The sequence below is a fragment of the Alligator sinensis genome, unplaced genomic scaffold, assembly GCF_000455745.1.
Source record: "Alligator sinensis unplaced genomic scaffold, ASM45574v1 scaffold1086_1, whole genome shotgun sequence".
Taxonomy (NCBI): Eukaryota; Metazoa; Chordata; order Crocodylia; family Alligatoridae; genus Alligator; species Alligator sinensis.
Genome location: NW_005842600.1, coordinates 622,001 through 639,636, shown reverse-complemented (window position 1 = coordinate 639,636; position 17,636 = coordinate 622,001). Strand labels below are relative to the sequence as shown.

The 17,636-nt window shown below is 44.3% G+C and overlaps 1 protein-coding gene across 1 annotated transcript; it reads right to left on the bottom strand.

The window, feature by feature from the left end:
* Positions 1-3,310: 3,310 nt before the first annotated feature.
* On the bottom strand, positions 3,311-14,921 carry PTTG1IP (PTTG1 interacting protein; the record flags this gene model as incomplete). Its single annotated transcript, XM_014524356.2, has 6 exons — positions 3,311-5,506; positions 6,347-6,393; positions 7,187-7,252; positions 7,384-7,486; positions 10,081-10,189; positions 14,865-14,921. Coding segments are annotated over 6 exons (429 nt in total), but the record flags the coding sequence as incomplete, so codon positions are not given.
* Positions 14,922-17,636: the final 2,715 nt, after the last annotated feature.

Here is a 17,636-nt window from a genome sequence, read left to right as displayed (position 1 = left end):
AATGGTGTGGAAACTGGAGTCAGAAGAGGACTGGCCAAGTTTGCCAAAGACACCAAACTCTGGGGTAAAGCGTCCACACCTGAGGACTGGAGGGTGAGCCAGGCAGACCTTGACATGCTCAGGAAATGGGTGGACAAGAACCTGATGGTGTTTAACACTGAAAAAAGCAAGGTTCTCCACCTTGGGAAGAAAAACCTGCAGCATGCTTATAGGCTCGGCAGTGCTACACTGGCTAGCACTACAGATGAAAGGGACTTGAGGGTCATGATTGACCACGAGATAAACATAAGCCTTCAGTGTGATGCTGCAGCTAGTAAAGCGAGCATCCATAGATGCTTCTCAAGAAAACCCCAGGACGTCATCCTCCTGCTGTACTTGGCCTTGGTGAGGCCGCAGCTGGAGTACTGCATCCAGTTTTGGGCTCCACAATTCAAAAAGTATGTGGAGAAGCTTGAGAGGGTGCAGAGGAGAGCTACACACATGATCAGAGGCCAGGAAAACAGACCTTATGAAGAGAGGCTGAGAGCCATGGGACTCTTCAGCCTGGAAAAGCACAGGCTCAGGGGTGATCTGGTGGCCACCTATAAGTTTATCGGGGGGCTCACCAGGATCTGGGCAAACATCTGTTCACCAGAGCGCCCCAAGGTATGATTAAGGTTGAACGGTCACAAACTCCTCCATGACCGTTTCAGGCTGGATAGAAGGAAAAACTTCTTTACTGTCTGAGCCCCCAAGTTTTGGAATAGACTGCCACTGGAGGCGGTTCAAGCACCTACTTTGAACACCTTCAAGAGACATTTGGATGTTTGTCTTGCTGGGATCCTATGATCCCTGCTGACTTCTTGCCCCTGGGGCAGGGGGCTGGACTCGATGATCTTCCGAGGTCCCTTCCAGCCCTAATGTCTATGAAAGTTTATGAAATCCTCTCAGCCATCTGCGCACTCCTGCCCCACTAAAACCCCAACACCCAGCACGTTTACATGTTACTTCCCCAAAGTGTATAGGTTTAACCATCACTTATAGCTATCCAAAGTGAGAAGGAACAGTTTGCAAGGTATTGCTTATCCATACCATCAGTAACAATGAAGATAAAACCAGTTCCTTAATATGAGAGTATAGAGAGCAGTAATGAGACGCCCTTGGGAGAGAGGGGGGGAAAAAAAAATTCAGGCAAGAGTTCATTTAGGTATAGGCAACTTCTTTACAGGGCATGTGGCAGGTCAGGGAGGGGATAAGCAGCACAATGGTAGGTAGAGCAGAAAGCAGAGCAGGGAAAGGGATCAGAGTGGCACTTGAGGAGGATATGAGGCTAACCTGTGGCCCCCACTAGCCAAGCCTTTAGACAGGATAGACAAGCACATATATATTGGACATTCAGCCTCATAAGGCTGGGTTCAGCTGCAGCTCTGCCTGAGCAAGTTAAGTCTGTACAAAGGTTGCCTCTACCCAAGACTTGCTGAGTTTCTGGATGAGGGAGGGGAGGCCTTAGGCAGAAAGATTTGTAAAGTAAACTTCCTTCTGTGCAGCTCAAGTGGTAAGACCAGAAGTTCTAGTTGTTGCCTTTAGTGTCAGCTCGCCAAACCATGGCTGGAGGATACTTTTGGAGACAGGGGAGTCGTACAGGGCATTTTAGCTAGATCTGGTCATACCCACATCGTGCAAAGCAAGCAGTGAAGATGTTTGTTTCTGTTTTGATGCGTGTTCAGGCTGAGAACTTAAAATAGGTAGAAGACTAAACTTTGAACTGGGCTGAACTTTGAAGGCTGAACTGGGAAAATGTGGTGACGCTACCAAAATATCACAGGGTTATGCCAAAATAACTCCTCCTCACAATCTGTTTTGGGAGTAGAAGGGACTTTGCCCTAAAATAGTGGCTTTCAGTCTGTGGTCCACAGATTATGTCAAAGGGGTCTGCGATAGAGGATGTGATCTAGTCAAAATTATGTGAATACCCACATCTCCATTTGAAATTCCTGAAGGGGTCTGCAAATGGGAAAAAAAAAAAAAAAAAAAAAAGGTTGAAAACCACTGCTTTAGAGGCATCTACATAGAAGAACTAGTCCTCTCATTTGATCTTCCAGTAGCTGCTCCCCCATTTTTAGATGTTCACATGACTAAACCAGATCACTCGCCTGCTGTTTCCACCTCCCTACTCCTCACTGCCCCCTGAATACTAGAAGGCCAGTGGCAAGGACTCTGCAGTATCTTATTTGATCAACTGGATAGGTGGAACAGCTGTTCTGAAATGGCCACAGAAAGAGCACCCATTTCCTATTCACCTCTTAGATTTAGGAGCACCCTTGCTACTGACTGTTAAACAGCAGCAAGTGGGTAGCACTCTCATCCCCATTTCCCCATGTCTTGCTAAAGCACCGAAGACAAATGAATAAGGTCAGACTGTCTGGTAACGGTCTAAAAGCATCCTATTTAGACCAAGCCATACAGGAAGCAGGTTCCAGAGCTAAAGATCTTTATCAGATAATCCCTTACTTCTAGTTCCTACCTGCTGGAGTCTCAGGCACCTTCCCAGCCCATTTCAGCTGCCCTAATGGCCTGTAGGGCTTCCATTGAGTCAGACAAGGTGAGACTACTTGGCTCTGCAGAGGAGAGTTGCTTTAGATTTAGAAGGTGGACCTTTCCCAAAAAGTTTCACATCACACCGACACACAACCCAGGTCTGAAACAAAGTTTCATCATCTACCCAGATTGTGGCAGGTAAGCATAAAGCTTTAAAATTATTCCATCTAGCAACAAGAGGAGTTCAGACTTCTTTAAAGACAATGGCACTTGGCTTTGTTGTGGGGAGGGCAGCAGTTGATGCTCTTGATAGGGCATTGCCATGGACCCTGCTGCAGCACCAGCATTTCACAAACAGTGGGCTGAACTGTTTCAGGTGTAGAGCAAGGAGAGCCAACTTGCAGCACAAGGGCCACAAGCAGCCTTGTACGGCACATGGCAGATCAGGGAGGCAACAGGCAGTGCAGCAGCAGATAGAGCAAGAAGCATAAAGCAGAGCAAGGGATCAGATAGGGAGCACAGGGCAGGAAGCAGAGAAGCCAATCAGGCAGAGGAAGGGGGTTTGAGTAGTACTCGGGGAGGCTGTGGGGCTAATTTGGGGCATGCCTGCTAACAAAAGGTTGGCCCCAGGGATGTAGAAGGACAGCTAGTACAAGAAAAAGTTTTTCCCTTTGGACAGTGGTGGGGGAGGGGAGGAGAAACCAGGCATCACCAACTCTGCTCTTGAAATGGGCTGTTTTAAGAGGAGGATACTACCAACAAAACAAAAAGAAAAAGACACAGCCAGTCCACATTACTTACTAAATCAGTTTATTTGCTATTAGCCAAGTCAGTCATTTACATAATCAGTTTGTTTTGCTCATCTGGAATGGTATGTGCACTCCTTCCAGCAGCATGGAGAAAGGCACAGTTTTTAATCTCTCTTGCCAGTCTCATGATTTCACACCCAGCATTAGTGGAAGCAAATACATGCCTTCATAGTACCATGAAGTGCTCTGCACAGCTCAGCACTGCTTTGACCTTTTTAAGATACCCTCCCCCCTCCAAAAATCAACATAAAAAAAAAAACCAAAAACACAAAAACAGTGTTTCTCCTGTGGAGATAACTTAATTTTTTTTTTTTTTTTTTAAAAGTTCAGAGTTCAGTTCAAAAGGCTTCTCATTTTAAAAACTGTGTGCATCTCAAGAGACCAAAGTGCCATAAAAATGTGAAGTTATAGCAAAGTGTTTCAAGGAAGCCCACAGCAATGCTTCCATCCCAAGCACTGTGCAGTATTCTAATCAGGTTACATTTTCAAGACTTCCCACACTTGGGATTTTAACATCTACTCTCTGCAAGGCAGACAGGCTTCACTTTGGTGAAAGAAGTTTAAACCATCGGAACTGTTTACAGCTATTTTTAGTCTGGATTATCATACGTTCCTCTTCAACTGCAAGTGCACTTGAGCCCATGGTCCAGAGGAACACTGGAATGCAAATGCTCCGTGAGCCCAGAGGGCTCTAGTGCCCCACCTGCATTCTGCTGTCAGGGATGGCAGTCATTTGCCATGTTCTAGTGTTTTATAAAAAAAGTAAAACAACAATCAAATAACCTCCCCTCCCTCCCCCCAACCTTTACGACTGCTTGTTAATCCACCCTTTCCACATTCCTGTGACATGTTTAAAATACAGATTAAATGTGCATTGCATAACCTGGCTCAGGTCGTCAAGCACAGAGTTACACTCATTCCATACCCCAGTGCGCAGGGCACAAATGTAGCGCAGCCAGAAGAACCTGCTACTTCTTTTACGATATGCAAGCTTGTTGGATTGTACCACATGGAAGCCTGCTGGTTGTCTTACCATGCTACACTGTCCTTTCTGTACCACTTCCTCATTCAACCTATTTGGTTATTAGAATATTCCATTATAGATTACATATTACTGAAAACAATATTTTAGCTGAAGCAATGTGTCAAATCAAACTATGCTTCGTACTGAAGCAGAATTCATTTGTTCAGACTTAAGCAGTAATCAATTCAATATTGCCAAGGCTTTACATTTTTCTTTACTAACATGCGTCTAATATAGGCTCACAGTACCCTATAGGCTGCTTTCAGTCTTGAATTACAAAGAAATGCACAGAGCAGAGGTAGGAGATCAAGGAATTCATCTACACAAGACGAATTCTGGAAGTAGAAGGAACATCTGTTAAAGGAAAAAAAGTGCAAGTATGATCTTAATTCCACCCCCATGTCTTCAATACTAGAGGAGTGTGTTGAAACAATACTAACACTACACAGTTAAGACTGTCCAGCTCTGTCACTTGGAAAAAAAAATGTACCCAAGGCTTCAGTTTGAGCAAGAAGTCCAAATCAATCAATCTAGCCTTTGAAAAAGAATTGACACCATCTCATGTTTCAGATAAAAAAGGAACATGAAGATAAACAGCTCTGCTCACAGATGTGAAGTATTTATCAAGCAAAGGACTGGACAGATAACTGCTCCTTGCAATCTTGCTTATTCAAGATCAAAGCAAATATACTGCTGCCTTGTTTTAGATTGAATTAACAAGCCAAGTTGGGCAAGAGAGAGAACAGTGGTGGAAATAATACTGCCTACGTACCTATTAACAGTCAAAGAGAAAGTTATTGCCACGAGTCTTGCACAGAACAGAAGCAGCAAAAATTAAATGCACTTCAGATACAAAATGCTGCACGCTACGGGCAGCAGTGGAATGTCTGAGGTAAAACAAGTGGGGTGCCATCCGGCTCTGCTGGTTTCAATAGCTCATTGGAATTTCAGCTGGCTTCATCCAGAGGTTGGGACAAGACTTTGTGGAGCACATGTTCAGTCTTTTTGGTGCCTGAAATGTATCCTGTGTTCCACCTCTGTGCTGTACAGATCTGTGTGTCCAAGGAAGAGGATATTTCAGTGCTGCTTGGTAGCTTTAGGGTGATCCATTAATTGTTTTCAAATTTGGCATATGGGTTCTCTTCCTTAAACAAGCCTAGAGGAGGAAAAAAAACTCTAGTCAGGAGGAGTATGTAGGTCAGTCCCAGTCTGCACTCTATGAATCTGTGCCTTTCCTCATTTAAGGTGAGCGAGCCATCTCCACCCCTCCTCCCTTTCTGGATTAAGATTAGGAGCAGGTGACAAACCACAAGGCTAATTTCCCCCCCCCCCCCTTTAAAGCAGGTAATACTGACTACCAAGCCATTTAGGATGCCAATGGTAACAAAGAAGGTCATTTAAAAACAGGACAAGCACAAGTCATTTGCCAAATCCTACCAACTTCCACATTAAAAAAGAGGCATTACCCAGAGTGAATTAAGCACACCCACCATTTTGTCCTTAAACACTATCAGTCTGTGGCCCCCTATTAGTACCTATTTTGGACTGGTGCTATTATGAGCAGCAGCAGTCCAGCAGCTGTTGGCAGTTTGGCAACTAGTTTATCCACTCTCTCTGCTCAGAGCTGCCCTGGCAAATCCCCCACCCTTCCTGGGAGGTACCTCATGCTCTGCTGAGGATAGCAAGGCTTCTGCCACCCAGCAGCTGGCAATGGGCCTGCAGGATTAATTGGGCACCAGACCTGGCAGCCAATCTCCTGATTGCCAAACTGGTTCATCATGAATGGCATGCAGCACACGCAGAACATTCAGGCAATTGCTATGTTCCCCTATGGACCACACCCCACAATATCTCAGTTGCAGGGGATGTGGAAGATAAATGCTTTGGCTTTCCTCACACACTACTAAGGCACATAGTGTACATAGAAAGGCAGAAAGATTTAACATAGCTCTCAGATTTAAAGAAATGCACTTGAAAGTCACTTGCAACTCTTTACCGTATTTTTTCCGGATTTCATCATGTCGAGATTTCATCTCTGCTCTCCTGTGGGAAGAGAGCAGACCAAGAGGTTTTTATGGGGGTGGGGAAAAAGAGGAAAAGCAAATAAAAGTTCTGCCTTCTTCCTAGTCTCCCTTCAGAGAAGCAAAGTCTTCTCTTAAGACTCCATCTGCATGTAGACTTGTCTTGCCTCCAGAATAACTGAAAATGAAAAGAATCAAATGCCACCAGTCCAACACACAAGCAATCCTACAGAAGAAAGCAAGCTTTGGTATAGATGCAACAGATGATTAAAAGGTAACAGTATCAAAATTCCAAACAGGCTGATATTTTAGCTCGGTTGACAATTACTCAAGAGCCCAGTCCAGCTCCATCTTCTTGATTAAGATGCTTAAATCACCATTGGATCATAGCATCTCTTAACACAATATTAATAGTCATAAAACTATCCAAACTGGATTTGTGAACACGATACAAGTGAGACAAGTTCAACTACAGGCAGACACTGCTGCATGCAAGTGCAAGGTCATGTGCACCCCTGGCACTGGACATTTGAAAGCCATTTGAAGAAGCTCTCTCCAGTGCCAAGGTATCCCCTACACTGTAACTCCAAACAGTCTCGTCTGCATTCCCATCAGAATGCAAAATATTCAGTAACTAAGTTGTGTGTGCACCTATCCAGATCCACATGCACTAGTGGCTGATAGCATCTCCACTACCTGAACAAAGTGACTGGTAGACAGACAGTAACTATTTTATAGTTCGAGCAAAATGGAGCACCTCATTTCTCCTGTACAGAGACAAAAGAGATGATCAAGTCCTCACATTGGCTACTCACCTCTCTTCTTGCTGTACTCTCCTCTTCTCGCGCTCTCTGGCAGCTCTTTCATCATCCTTGTCTGGCCTGAAAGAAATAGGACATTGTTAGCCATTAACTGCATCTAGCACCTGCCATGATTTTGGCAGCAGCTTCAGGTTACCTTGAGCTGTACTTTTGCAAAGTGGCAGGAGGGACTAATCTGTCAGGATACTTGCTTTTTGCTTTTTTTCTTGCAACAGCAGCAACAGCAAACGACCAGAGCAAGAAGAATCGCTCCTCCCACCACAGACACTGCAATAATCAAGGCTTCAAAGTTCACTGAAAGAAAGAGAAATATTACCAACTATTGTTTATTGTAGCTCATTAATTCACTCCGCACTGAAAAATATACATCTCACAAAACTGGTGTTGCTGTAGCCTAGCTTTGCAACAACACACATTTTCCCTTGGCTGTAAACCCCAATATCAAGTGCTGTTTTTAAGTATATTTATTTAAGAAATGATTAGGAGACTAGAACAAATGCCAACTTTCATAAGCCATTTGCCTTTGTAAGTGGTGAACTCACCAGTGAATAAGGAACTTTGTCTGGCAGTCTGATGACTGTGGGGAAGTGGCATTCTATCAACAAGCCACTAGACATACAGGAGTCAAATGTCCATTTTTCACACAATGGGGTAGGTAAGTTCCCAGCTCTTGAATTGGATCAGTAGAGACTTTCTCCATAGCCAACTTGAAGGCAAGTTTCTTCATACACATTCCCAGTCTTACTCCCCTCCCCATCCCCATGTAAGATTTTTTTTTACTCATTAAGGAAAGGAATCAATTGAAGTCTGTCCCCAGTTAAGAGTTCAGCTTTCAGGCTCCCAAGCATTTGCACACAGCCACTACCAGACAAGGTTATTTGGGGTTCTTTATCTGGATTTCCCTTGGTCCTCTCCCAACTGCAGTGGAAGTGGGCACTCTTCTCTCCATTCCACCCATCTACACCCTTTTCCTGTGAATAAAGCAGGGGTGTCAAACTCTTCTGGTCCCATGTCCCAGGGCTATGGGTGGCATGTGGATCAACTGAGACCCAGGGGTAGCAGTGAAGACCAGATAAGGCTCTGTAAACTGGGTTTAGCTTAGGGACTACATCTTTGATACCACTGATATGAAGGGTTACAGATCCCTCACTTTTATCTTCTCCACATCATTAAATAGCAACAACAGCATGTCTGGAGTGTGGAAAACACAGCTCTGCTTGCCACTCCGTCATTTGATGCTAACCCTGCAATTTCATAGATTCATAGATGTAGGGTTGGAAGGGACCTTGCAGATCTTCTAGTCCGACACCTTGCCCTGGGCAGGAGAGAAAACTGGGCTCAAATGACCCCAGCTAGGTAATCGTCAAGCCTCCTCTTAAAGACCCCTGGGGTAGGAGCCAGCACTACTTCCTTTGGAAGTTGGTTCCAGATCCTAGCCGCCCCGACTGAAGTAGTGCCTTCTAATGTCTAGTCTGAACCTACTCTCAAAAGAATAACGGCCATAAGTTGTTAGTTACTCTGCGAGGTGCTCAGGGGAACAATGTCTCTCCCATTCCCCGCTGGTTCCCCCTAGTAAGTTTATAGATGGCCACCAGGTCCCCTCTCAGCCTTCTCTTGTGAAGGCTGAACAGGTTAAGGTCCTGTAGCCTCTCCTCATAGCATCTGCCCTGCTGTCCCCAGATCATGCGAGTGGCCCTTTTGGGCCCTCTCAATGTTGTCCACATCCCTCCTGAAGTGAGGCGCCCAGAACTGGACACAGTACTCCAACTGTGGCCTGACCAGTATTGCATAGAAGGGGAGGATCACCTCCTTGGCCCTGCTTGTGATGCATCCGTGGATGCACGACAAGGTGCAGTTAGCCCTACTGACCATGTCCTTGCATTGGCGGCCCATGTTCATCTTGGAATCGATAATGACTCGAAGATCTCTTTCTGCCACTGTGCTTTCGAGAAGGGAGTTCCCCAGCCTGTAGGTATGCTGTTGGTTCTTCCTGCCCAAGTGCAGCACCCTGCACTTGTCAGTATTGAATCCCATCCTGGTCTCATTTGCCCACCCCCGTAACCTGTTCAGGTCCAGCTGTATCCTGTCCCTCCCTTCTAGTGTGCCCCCCTCACCCCAAATCTTGGCACACCCACCTCACTTCCACAGAACGCATTTATTGATCCTTAAATTAGTGGATGTAATACTCAATTTAAGGCTCAAGAACCTCACTCTCCAACTCCCTAAGCTTTCTGGTGGAAAAAGCAACCTTTAAAAATCTGCTATGTTTGGGCTGTTTGCACAATACAAAAGGTAACAGCCATTTGCCTTACTCAAGGAAGTAATACTCATAGTCCTAAGGCCAGAAGGGGCCTCCTGTATAGCACAGACTGAAGGCTTTCCACATTATACTCCCTGCATCTTGCTTATTTCTGGTTTAACTAGGCTATCTTTTACTGAGACTGGATATCTTCCTGTAGGATGAGCTTGGCTCTTTATTGAAGGGTTCCCTTCCACAGTTACAGTCCATAAAGAGGAGAAAGAGTAGTCCCTAGAGCTTGTACCAATCCCAAATGCCTGCAATGGTCCTGCAGACTTTCCAGTTGCTAAGTCACATTTGGGTTCAATGGTAATATTCAGCATTTCACATTCTAAGCAGGCAACAAGCCACAAGTCACTTCCAGTCAACAGGAAGGGAGGTGGTTCAGAAGATTCTTCCACACTTGGAGGAGTTTGAAGAATCCCAATCTAGGATCATTTAAGACAGAGGGCCACTATTTTAGACATTGGGAAGAGTCTCTCCCTTTACAGGTAGGGTAACAAGCAACAGGGGCCATGCTGAGCTGACAGGGTATCATCAGGTTTACCTGCAGTATGTTTCACATGTTACTTAAGTAAAACCCACTTACCCCAGCAGACTCCCCATCGGGCAGAACGCAGCTCACAGAGACTGCTGGGAGGGAGGATGCTTCTGACAGGATACTCCACACATTTCTTGCTGCTGGTGCACCAGAGACACTGCAAGTAGTAAGATGGAAGCATGTATATAACTGGGACTGGAGAGGAAAAAAAGTAGACAACTGCAATAATACACCTATTCATTACCCATCTCAGATGTCCAATTCCACTTGAGTTTTACTTTAACAGGCTGGACAGGGCAGATCCCGTCTCCGGTAGGGGGCTTGGACTAGGTGACTGCTGGAGGTCTGTTCCAGCCCAGCTTTCCTATGACTAAAATCTGAATTAACTCAGGTGCAGATAAGTCCTCCAACTGCACTTAACTAAACCGGCAAGGGGCCTCTAAAAACTGCTGCTATTTTCATCAGCTTTATATTCCAACTATTGTATGGGATGCTGCCATGTATAGACAAGCTCTGGTATGCTAACAGTGTTGAGAACATAGAGTAGGCTTGCAGTGCATGAGGAAAGCTCTAGAACAGTTGAAAGAGATTTGCAAATAATAAAATACAAGCACCTTGGCCTCTGCCAGTGTTCAAGGAAATTCTGCCTTTGATAAGAAAGGGTGGCTCATCTAAGGTGAATGTATCAGCAAGCAAAGGAATGCAAAAACAAATGTTAAAAAAAGCCTCCGTGAACATACCTACTATATATGAAGACTACTGAATAACTTGAGGAAGAGAAACAACTTTGTAAACCAATGCAATCATCATGACTTGAGTTAGTTAGAGCCATCAACTGTAGCTGTGTCTGTCTGTGTCCCCGCCTCCACATAAGAAAAACTTGAAAACAGAATGTTTTCGTACCAGATAAGATAAGGACATTAACAAGCATTTTCCCACGAGTCTGGAGGCAAGTCATTCTAGTCAACATTTGATAGTACTAGGCTTTATGGATTACAACGCTTCATCTCAGAAGCAAATCGTTCAATTACTAGCGAAAGATGTAGTCAAAACAGAGAAGCTCACTACTGACCCACTGAGAAGGTAGTGTCTGCACATGCAGTACCCTTCCAAATTCCCTAGTGCTAGTTTGATATGGGTAGAGATGCCTCAGATGTTCCCGACACTGTCCTGAAACAGAAGCGGGCTGGGATGTCACTGCCAGTGTGGAAACATAACTAAGATACCCAAGTTAGCATTTTAAAAGTCTCCTTTTAAAAAGGTAAAGTCCCAGGATTACATACTGCCCCTTACAAGGCAAGTTACAGGGCAAATATAACATGATCTCCAAAGAAAGAAAACATTCTCCCTTGCTAGCTTTTTACTAAGCAGACAGAGCCCACAGCAATGCATGCAAGAAGCTCGAGATTTATTCACTCCTTTATCCTTGGCATTATAGGATTTGTCAGTCGTAGCATGGTTAATGTGCATATCACCAGACTAGCTAGGTTAGTACAACACTCCTCCTCTCAAATTTACAAGCTCTTTGGGAAAAAGAAGGTAGCCATTTGTTTGAAGTGCACAGTATAGGGAGATGAAGCCAGCCAGCACTGCTGTACCACCCATGATATTTGGCCTAAACCAGCACAATGATATTACCTTAGAAAAGCCAAGATGACTTGGCCTGAACTGCAAGGGGGTAGAGAGGGGAAAATGGGTAAAGGGGGGGGATTATACTGGTAATAGGAACCCTTGTGAAAAGCTGAGCATGGGAGCAGACGTTTTCACACCTCTCCAGACTGAGATATGGGTGCAGATGCTGCTCTGACACCCAACTTAAAAAACCAAACACTACCAGGAGGTGCCATCTTGGGGTGCCACTTCTTTTCAAGTGAGACTAGGCCTAGCAGCCACACAACTTTAGACCTGGTTTGGTTAAAGCCATCACGTTTATAGACCCTACAAGTCATATGTCCAATAAGCATATTGAGCCCTGATCCTGGAAGTCAACATGTTCCCTCAAACTTAGGCACCCAAGTACTTCCATCCCCCTCCACTCAAACCTGCATTTATTTAGATTGGCCGTCACAAACAGATAGCAGTCAATTATGCTTTGCCCATCTACTAGGCACTACACATCCAGTTCATAAGCTATAGGAGTCCCCTCAGAGCAGTTCCCTACTATACAGCTGTCTCACAGCAAGACAGCCTCAAACCCATGACAGCCAGCTATCACATGTTTAGTCTTAAGATCCCCAAAACAACAGGCAATAGTTAGCCTGGAGCGCTCACAAGGTTACCATCCTATTTGATAAATGCTTGTGGAATATGCTTTTTGAGATCAAGCAGCACAGGGATACTATTAGTTGGCTTAGAATGTTACCCCAGTAAGTTTAATTACTTACTCTTTGCATACTTTAGAATAGTTTAAAAACCACCACACCAAATTATGAATTGTGTCAGAGTTGGATTGTGGCAGCAACAGGATCTCAGACATTTAGCTGTGTTATAAGTCTTCAAAGGAGGTGGTCAGCAGGATTAGTCTGAAGTCAACCTGAGAAGTAAGGCAGGGCGGCACCTTATAGATTAACTGTTTCAGGGAAGCACGAGCACCATTAGGCAGCCTACTGTGGTCTACTATAAACGTGCATAAGGGAACTCATTCTATGCCACGTGCAAATGATCTTTCCATGTCAGATCATCCAATTTTTACTCTTAACAGTGCACCCCACCCCCTCTTCAGGCCTATTCCCCCTCATAAGGTTACTGGCTCCTGATCTGGCTTAGTCAGAGATAGGTTATTAGCACTGGAGGCCAGGTACAAGGAACTGAAGTGGTATTTCCGCTATATAAACGGTGAGACTGAAAGTGTCCTTCCAAAACTGCACTCCCCTGGCTTTGTAAAGGAAGAGCAGATTAGTACAGCATTATTTACCACATCCCATTAGGTCCACCAGCCATTCTGTAGTCCCCGTTAGTCTCCCCATTCCAGCTAGGGGCCTAAAATAGTTTGTCCTTGGAGAAGGAGTTGCAGAACCCTAGAAGCAATCCAATTCCTTTTGAGAAAAGGAAAGAAATCCAACCAGACTGCCCAACCCAGCACAACAGCATAGGACTGCAGCCTGAGGAATGCATGACTAGGTCAGTATACATGCAACAGGGGTATTAACCCTTCCTGACCCACAGGTAAAGAAGTAGTCTCTTTCCACCATTCCTGTCACACCCTTGCCTACTGCAGGGTAGTCATGTCCTTGTTAGAATTCCCTCCCCTAGTTCCATCCAGGAAGAGCACACACCAACTGCTGAAACTTCCTTAGCCTGATGAAGGGTTTTTGAACCCGAAAGCTTGCTTAATAACTATTCTCCAACTATTTGGGTTGGTCTAATAAAAGATATCAAATTCACCCAAGGAACCTTGTCTGCCTATGTCCTTAAGACCAACATGGCCTCAACCTAAACCCCTCCCCTAGTTTTGCACTTAGTTACCTAAATGAGAACGCTGATACTGCAGAAAGACAGACCGTGGAAGACATGCTACAGATATTTTACACTAGTATTCTAAAGAAAAAAAAAAGCACATTTATAGAGAGCAATGGAAGACCTCCCAGGCTGCAACAAAACACTGTTACTACAGCAACAAGTCTCTGATGACTTGCTGGATTCGTGACTCAAGAATCAGCACCACACAAACCCAGCCAAGAGGACAGGAACTACTCAATAGCATACCGCCATTTCAACAGGACTCCTGATCTCATACAGATTTAGCTTACCACTCCATTTCCTTCTGATGACAAATGACTGCAATTCTAAAACTCATTACTTTGGAGGACAGAAGTCTAGATCTTCTCACTCCTTTACTAAACATTTGTGGAAGAGGTTGTCAGTTTGTTGCAAAGCTAATGAAAAGAGGTTAAATAATGGGGCGGGGAACAAGAACAAAAAGGACAAAGCTTTAAAGCGGGAAAGCTTTGAATTCAGTTCCTGGACAGGCATCTCAACAGCAATTAAGCATATTTGTAAATGCATGAGGTTTGTCTAGCCCCAGATGTCATAGCTTGGGTGACAAGAGAAGTTGTCAGCAGCATTGCAGAAGCAGATGGACAGTACTGGAATACTGAATTCCCCCGTGTTCTACACGTACCTTCCAAATGAAGGCCTCAACTTTGAGCATCCCACACTCCTTCCACATGTTCCAAACCAGGGACCATTTTCAAGGTACACAATTAGTTTTAGTCCTTCCACAACCTTGTAAGGTATTACTTCAGCAAGACTCCCCTTTATGCCAAGGAGGGAGATAGAGTTCCTCCCACACTTTTGCATATCCTTAAAGCCAACACCGAGTTCCAAAAATATTGCGATAACATCCTCCCTTCTTCTCCTCTCCCTCAAATTAAAATTCCACTGGGGGTTTAGATGCTTAACACTTCTTTCCAGAAAATCCCCAGACTGGATTACTAGAGCTGGCCACAATGGTCAGCCACCTTGGGAAGCTAGAATTTAGCCAACACCCAAAAAAGCATCCATACAGATTGCAATTTTCCCCCTGCAAAGGCTGGAGGAGGAGGGAAGTAGCTAGTCAGCCAAGTACAGCATAAGGCAGAAGTGATCCAAGCTAGGTGGGGAATGCTTTCCAGTGGTTTGGATTAATAGCTGTAGCATTCATTGCCCCTTGCAGCTCCCTTTGAAATCAGTTATTAGAACTGCTGACTACCTCATCCACAAAGACGAATCCTTTAGAACCTGGCAGATACTCTGGTCTTTGGCAGTTTTCCCCTCATCACACAACGCATCCAGCTCCCTTTAAAAACCAAGGAGAAGTAAAGCAATTGTGATTTTGCTTATGCACTACTTACGGTGACATTTTTCAGGCACTCTTCGCAACTCGTATTGGTGTACCGGGGACAAGCTGAGGAGGGGGAAAAAAAAGTGTCATGTCAGTATCTGCATTTTAAAGAAAGAAGGGCTTTTCAATAAATTGCTTTTTTCATAAGAAAACTCTTAGCTTTTCATAAGAAGGGTAGGAGACTTCTAGAAGGCAGCAATTCTAATCTACCAGTCATAAGACAGTTTGAGTGAAACCTGTGAGAGCTGTCAGAACATCTGCCAGACTGAATGCATACAAGAGACCACTTTCATCTCAAAATGCCACGGCATCCTCTAAATCAAGGAGCACACCCTTTCCTCTTTTCCACAGTTAGTGTTTGATAACCCAAACATTTATGGTTTTACATAACAGGAAAGGCCTCAAGACATTTAATCCATACAAGCCCCTTTCCCTCCTCCCTCAAATCAAAACTACTTGTGAAAACAGCACTTGATGAGTTCACATGTGGGATTATAAAGCCTGGTTGATTGTAATAGCAGGAATCCAGAACAGACCTCTTGGGTCAGAGTCCAGTCCTGTGTGCTTTTAGCTCAGGAGCTGCTGTACTTAACAGCATTTTTTCCACAGTCACAACAATGTCTGGTAGGTTTTACTGGAGAACTCTGTAGTATGCCCCAGCTAGGAGGATACCTAGTTCTTCAATAAAACTTTGTCAAGTGTTTGCCTGACCAGTACCCATGTTAAGCACAGCAACTCTTTGCTTCAGCACTAGTGCAAACAAGGGTCATTTAAAAATCAGGGCTGGGGACCTCATACCACAGTTATTTTGCCACTCAACTGTGCACATCTGGGCAGAATACTCCTGGTGACACACTTACAAGGGGGGGGGGGAATAAACAAAAAATTACAGCATATAGGGTTCTAGAGGGCTCCTCTATGCAGGCTCAGAAGCTGGACAGGTTAGCATGCAGCTTTAACATGCATGCTATCACAGGTTTCATCTACTGTTTTCCATTGTAATAAATTTAGTACTTGATTGTAGTTTAAACTAGTCACCCTATATCCAAAACATGGACTTCGTCACAATCCAAAGTTTGAGGGGCTGCTTTTGCTCACCCTTTTGCTAGTGATGTTCTATTAAACATAGAAATAATTTAACTGGGCAGAGCTGTGCTTGAAGCAGATGATCTGCCATCAGAATAGGCTGCACAAAAAACACTGGCTGTAGTTGCACTTCCTTCAGATAGTACAAGCACCCAAGACCTGTCCAACTACAAGTTATGGACATCCAACAACCCACTGGAAGCCTCCCCTCTTAGAGACTTCTTATAGAAATGCAATCCATTTCACCGTGTTACCAGGGCATAACGCAGGGTTTTCTCTCTCTACGGAATGGATAGAAAGGTATGGCTTAGAGATGAGGGGAGGAGAACCCCACATAACAGAAGACAGACACTAGTACCATAAAGACGAGCCTAGAGATTCTAGCAAGAGCCTGTGGGTCTGGGAGTAAAGGTGTGCAGGGAGCTGCAGCAGCCCACTTGTCTTTCCCTGTGAATGCCCCAACCAAATCACCAACCCTGGGATGACTGCCCATCAGAAGCTACCAGGGAAAGCATGCCAACACCTCTGCCGCCTTGTTAAGAGGCAGAATTTATTAGGGGGAAGGGAAAGTCTTATACACTGAAAAATATGGCAATAGAAAAATCTACAGTAATCAAAGTGAAAGAATCAGCTATCCGGGCAGAACTAATAGACAATAACCAATAACTTGATTTTGTTTGTTGTTGTTTTTTTTAAACCACCACATTAGGTCATTTCTGATCCAAAGAACAGTGTATTTTGTCAGCACACGACTTCCATGGTTTTATGTAGTTTGAACTAGACAGTTTTAGCTTTGGTTATGGTTGAATAAAAACAATATGCAAACCACACACATACACAGTCTTTTAGAAGCTTAAAGATCAGTGTATACAAGTTATTTAAGACTATGAGAATTCTTCAAAGATGGGGTGTGCATGTTCAATACAACGCAAATATGTAAGCCATAGCCAAATGCTTCCCTTGTGTCTTAAATAAGAAGATGCAGTAACAGGTCTAGAGTAGTGAAGAGACCAAATATAAATATTACAAGTTAAAATGTGATTATTTGTAATATCCAGAACTGAAATTTAAAGGGGAGGGGGGAAAAAAACTATTCTTGATGTTAAAGAGCCATGTTTACACATTTCAGTGCAAGCACCTGTCACAACCCAATTAAACTGTGCCCATGCCACTGAGCAAGAGCTACCATTCAAATCATCCTCATTTTGACGATTAAGGGTTAAAAGACATCCCTGCCAAAAATTCCTTGAAACAAAATGCGGCCGGAGTACTGTAGATAATTGGTCAGCTGAAATAAAATGCTAGGGGAAACTATATATAATTGGTCCAAAAATAAGCGTAAGCTCCTCACACGTAGCACACACGTAACAGGTAGAGAAACCTAACCCACTACCTTGTAACTTGAGGAGACAAAGAGCTGCCACCTGCCAAAAATTAAAGATTCCATATAACGGTTCACCATTGGATATTCCTGTAAAACACCTCTGCCTATAAATAGTTTAACGGTTTCCGCCCAAGGCAGAAAGCTCTGGGGATCTCACAAGAAACACCTGTGCTTGTCACCAGAGAATTGGGAAATTGATCAATTCCCAATCAATCACCCCGTCAGCGTAAAATATCGACGTAGAAAGTCTTGCAAGCGCGACCGTTCATTCCCGGCGCCACGTCCGTCATTATCTCGTCGTAACCTAACTGC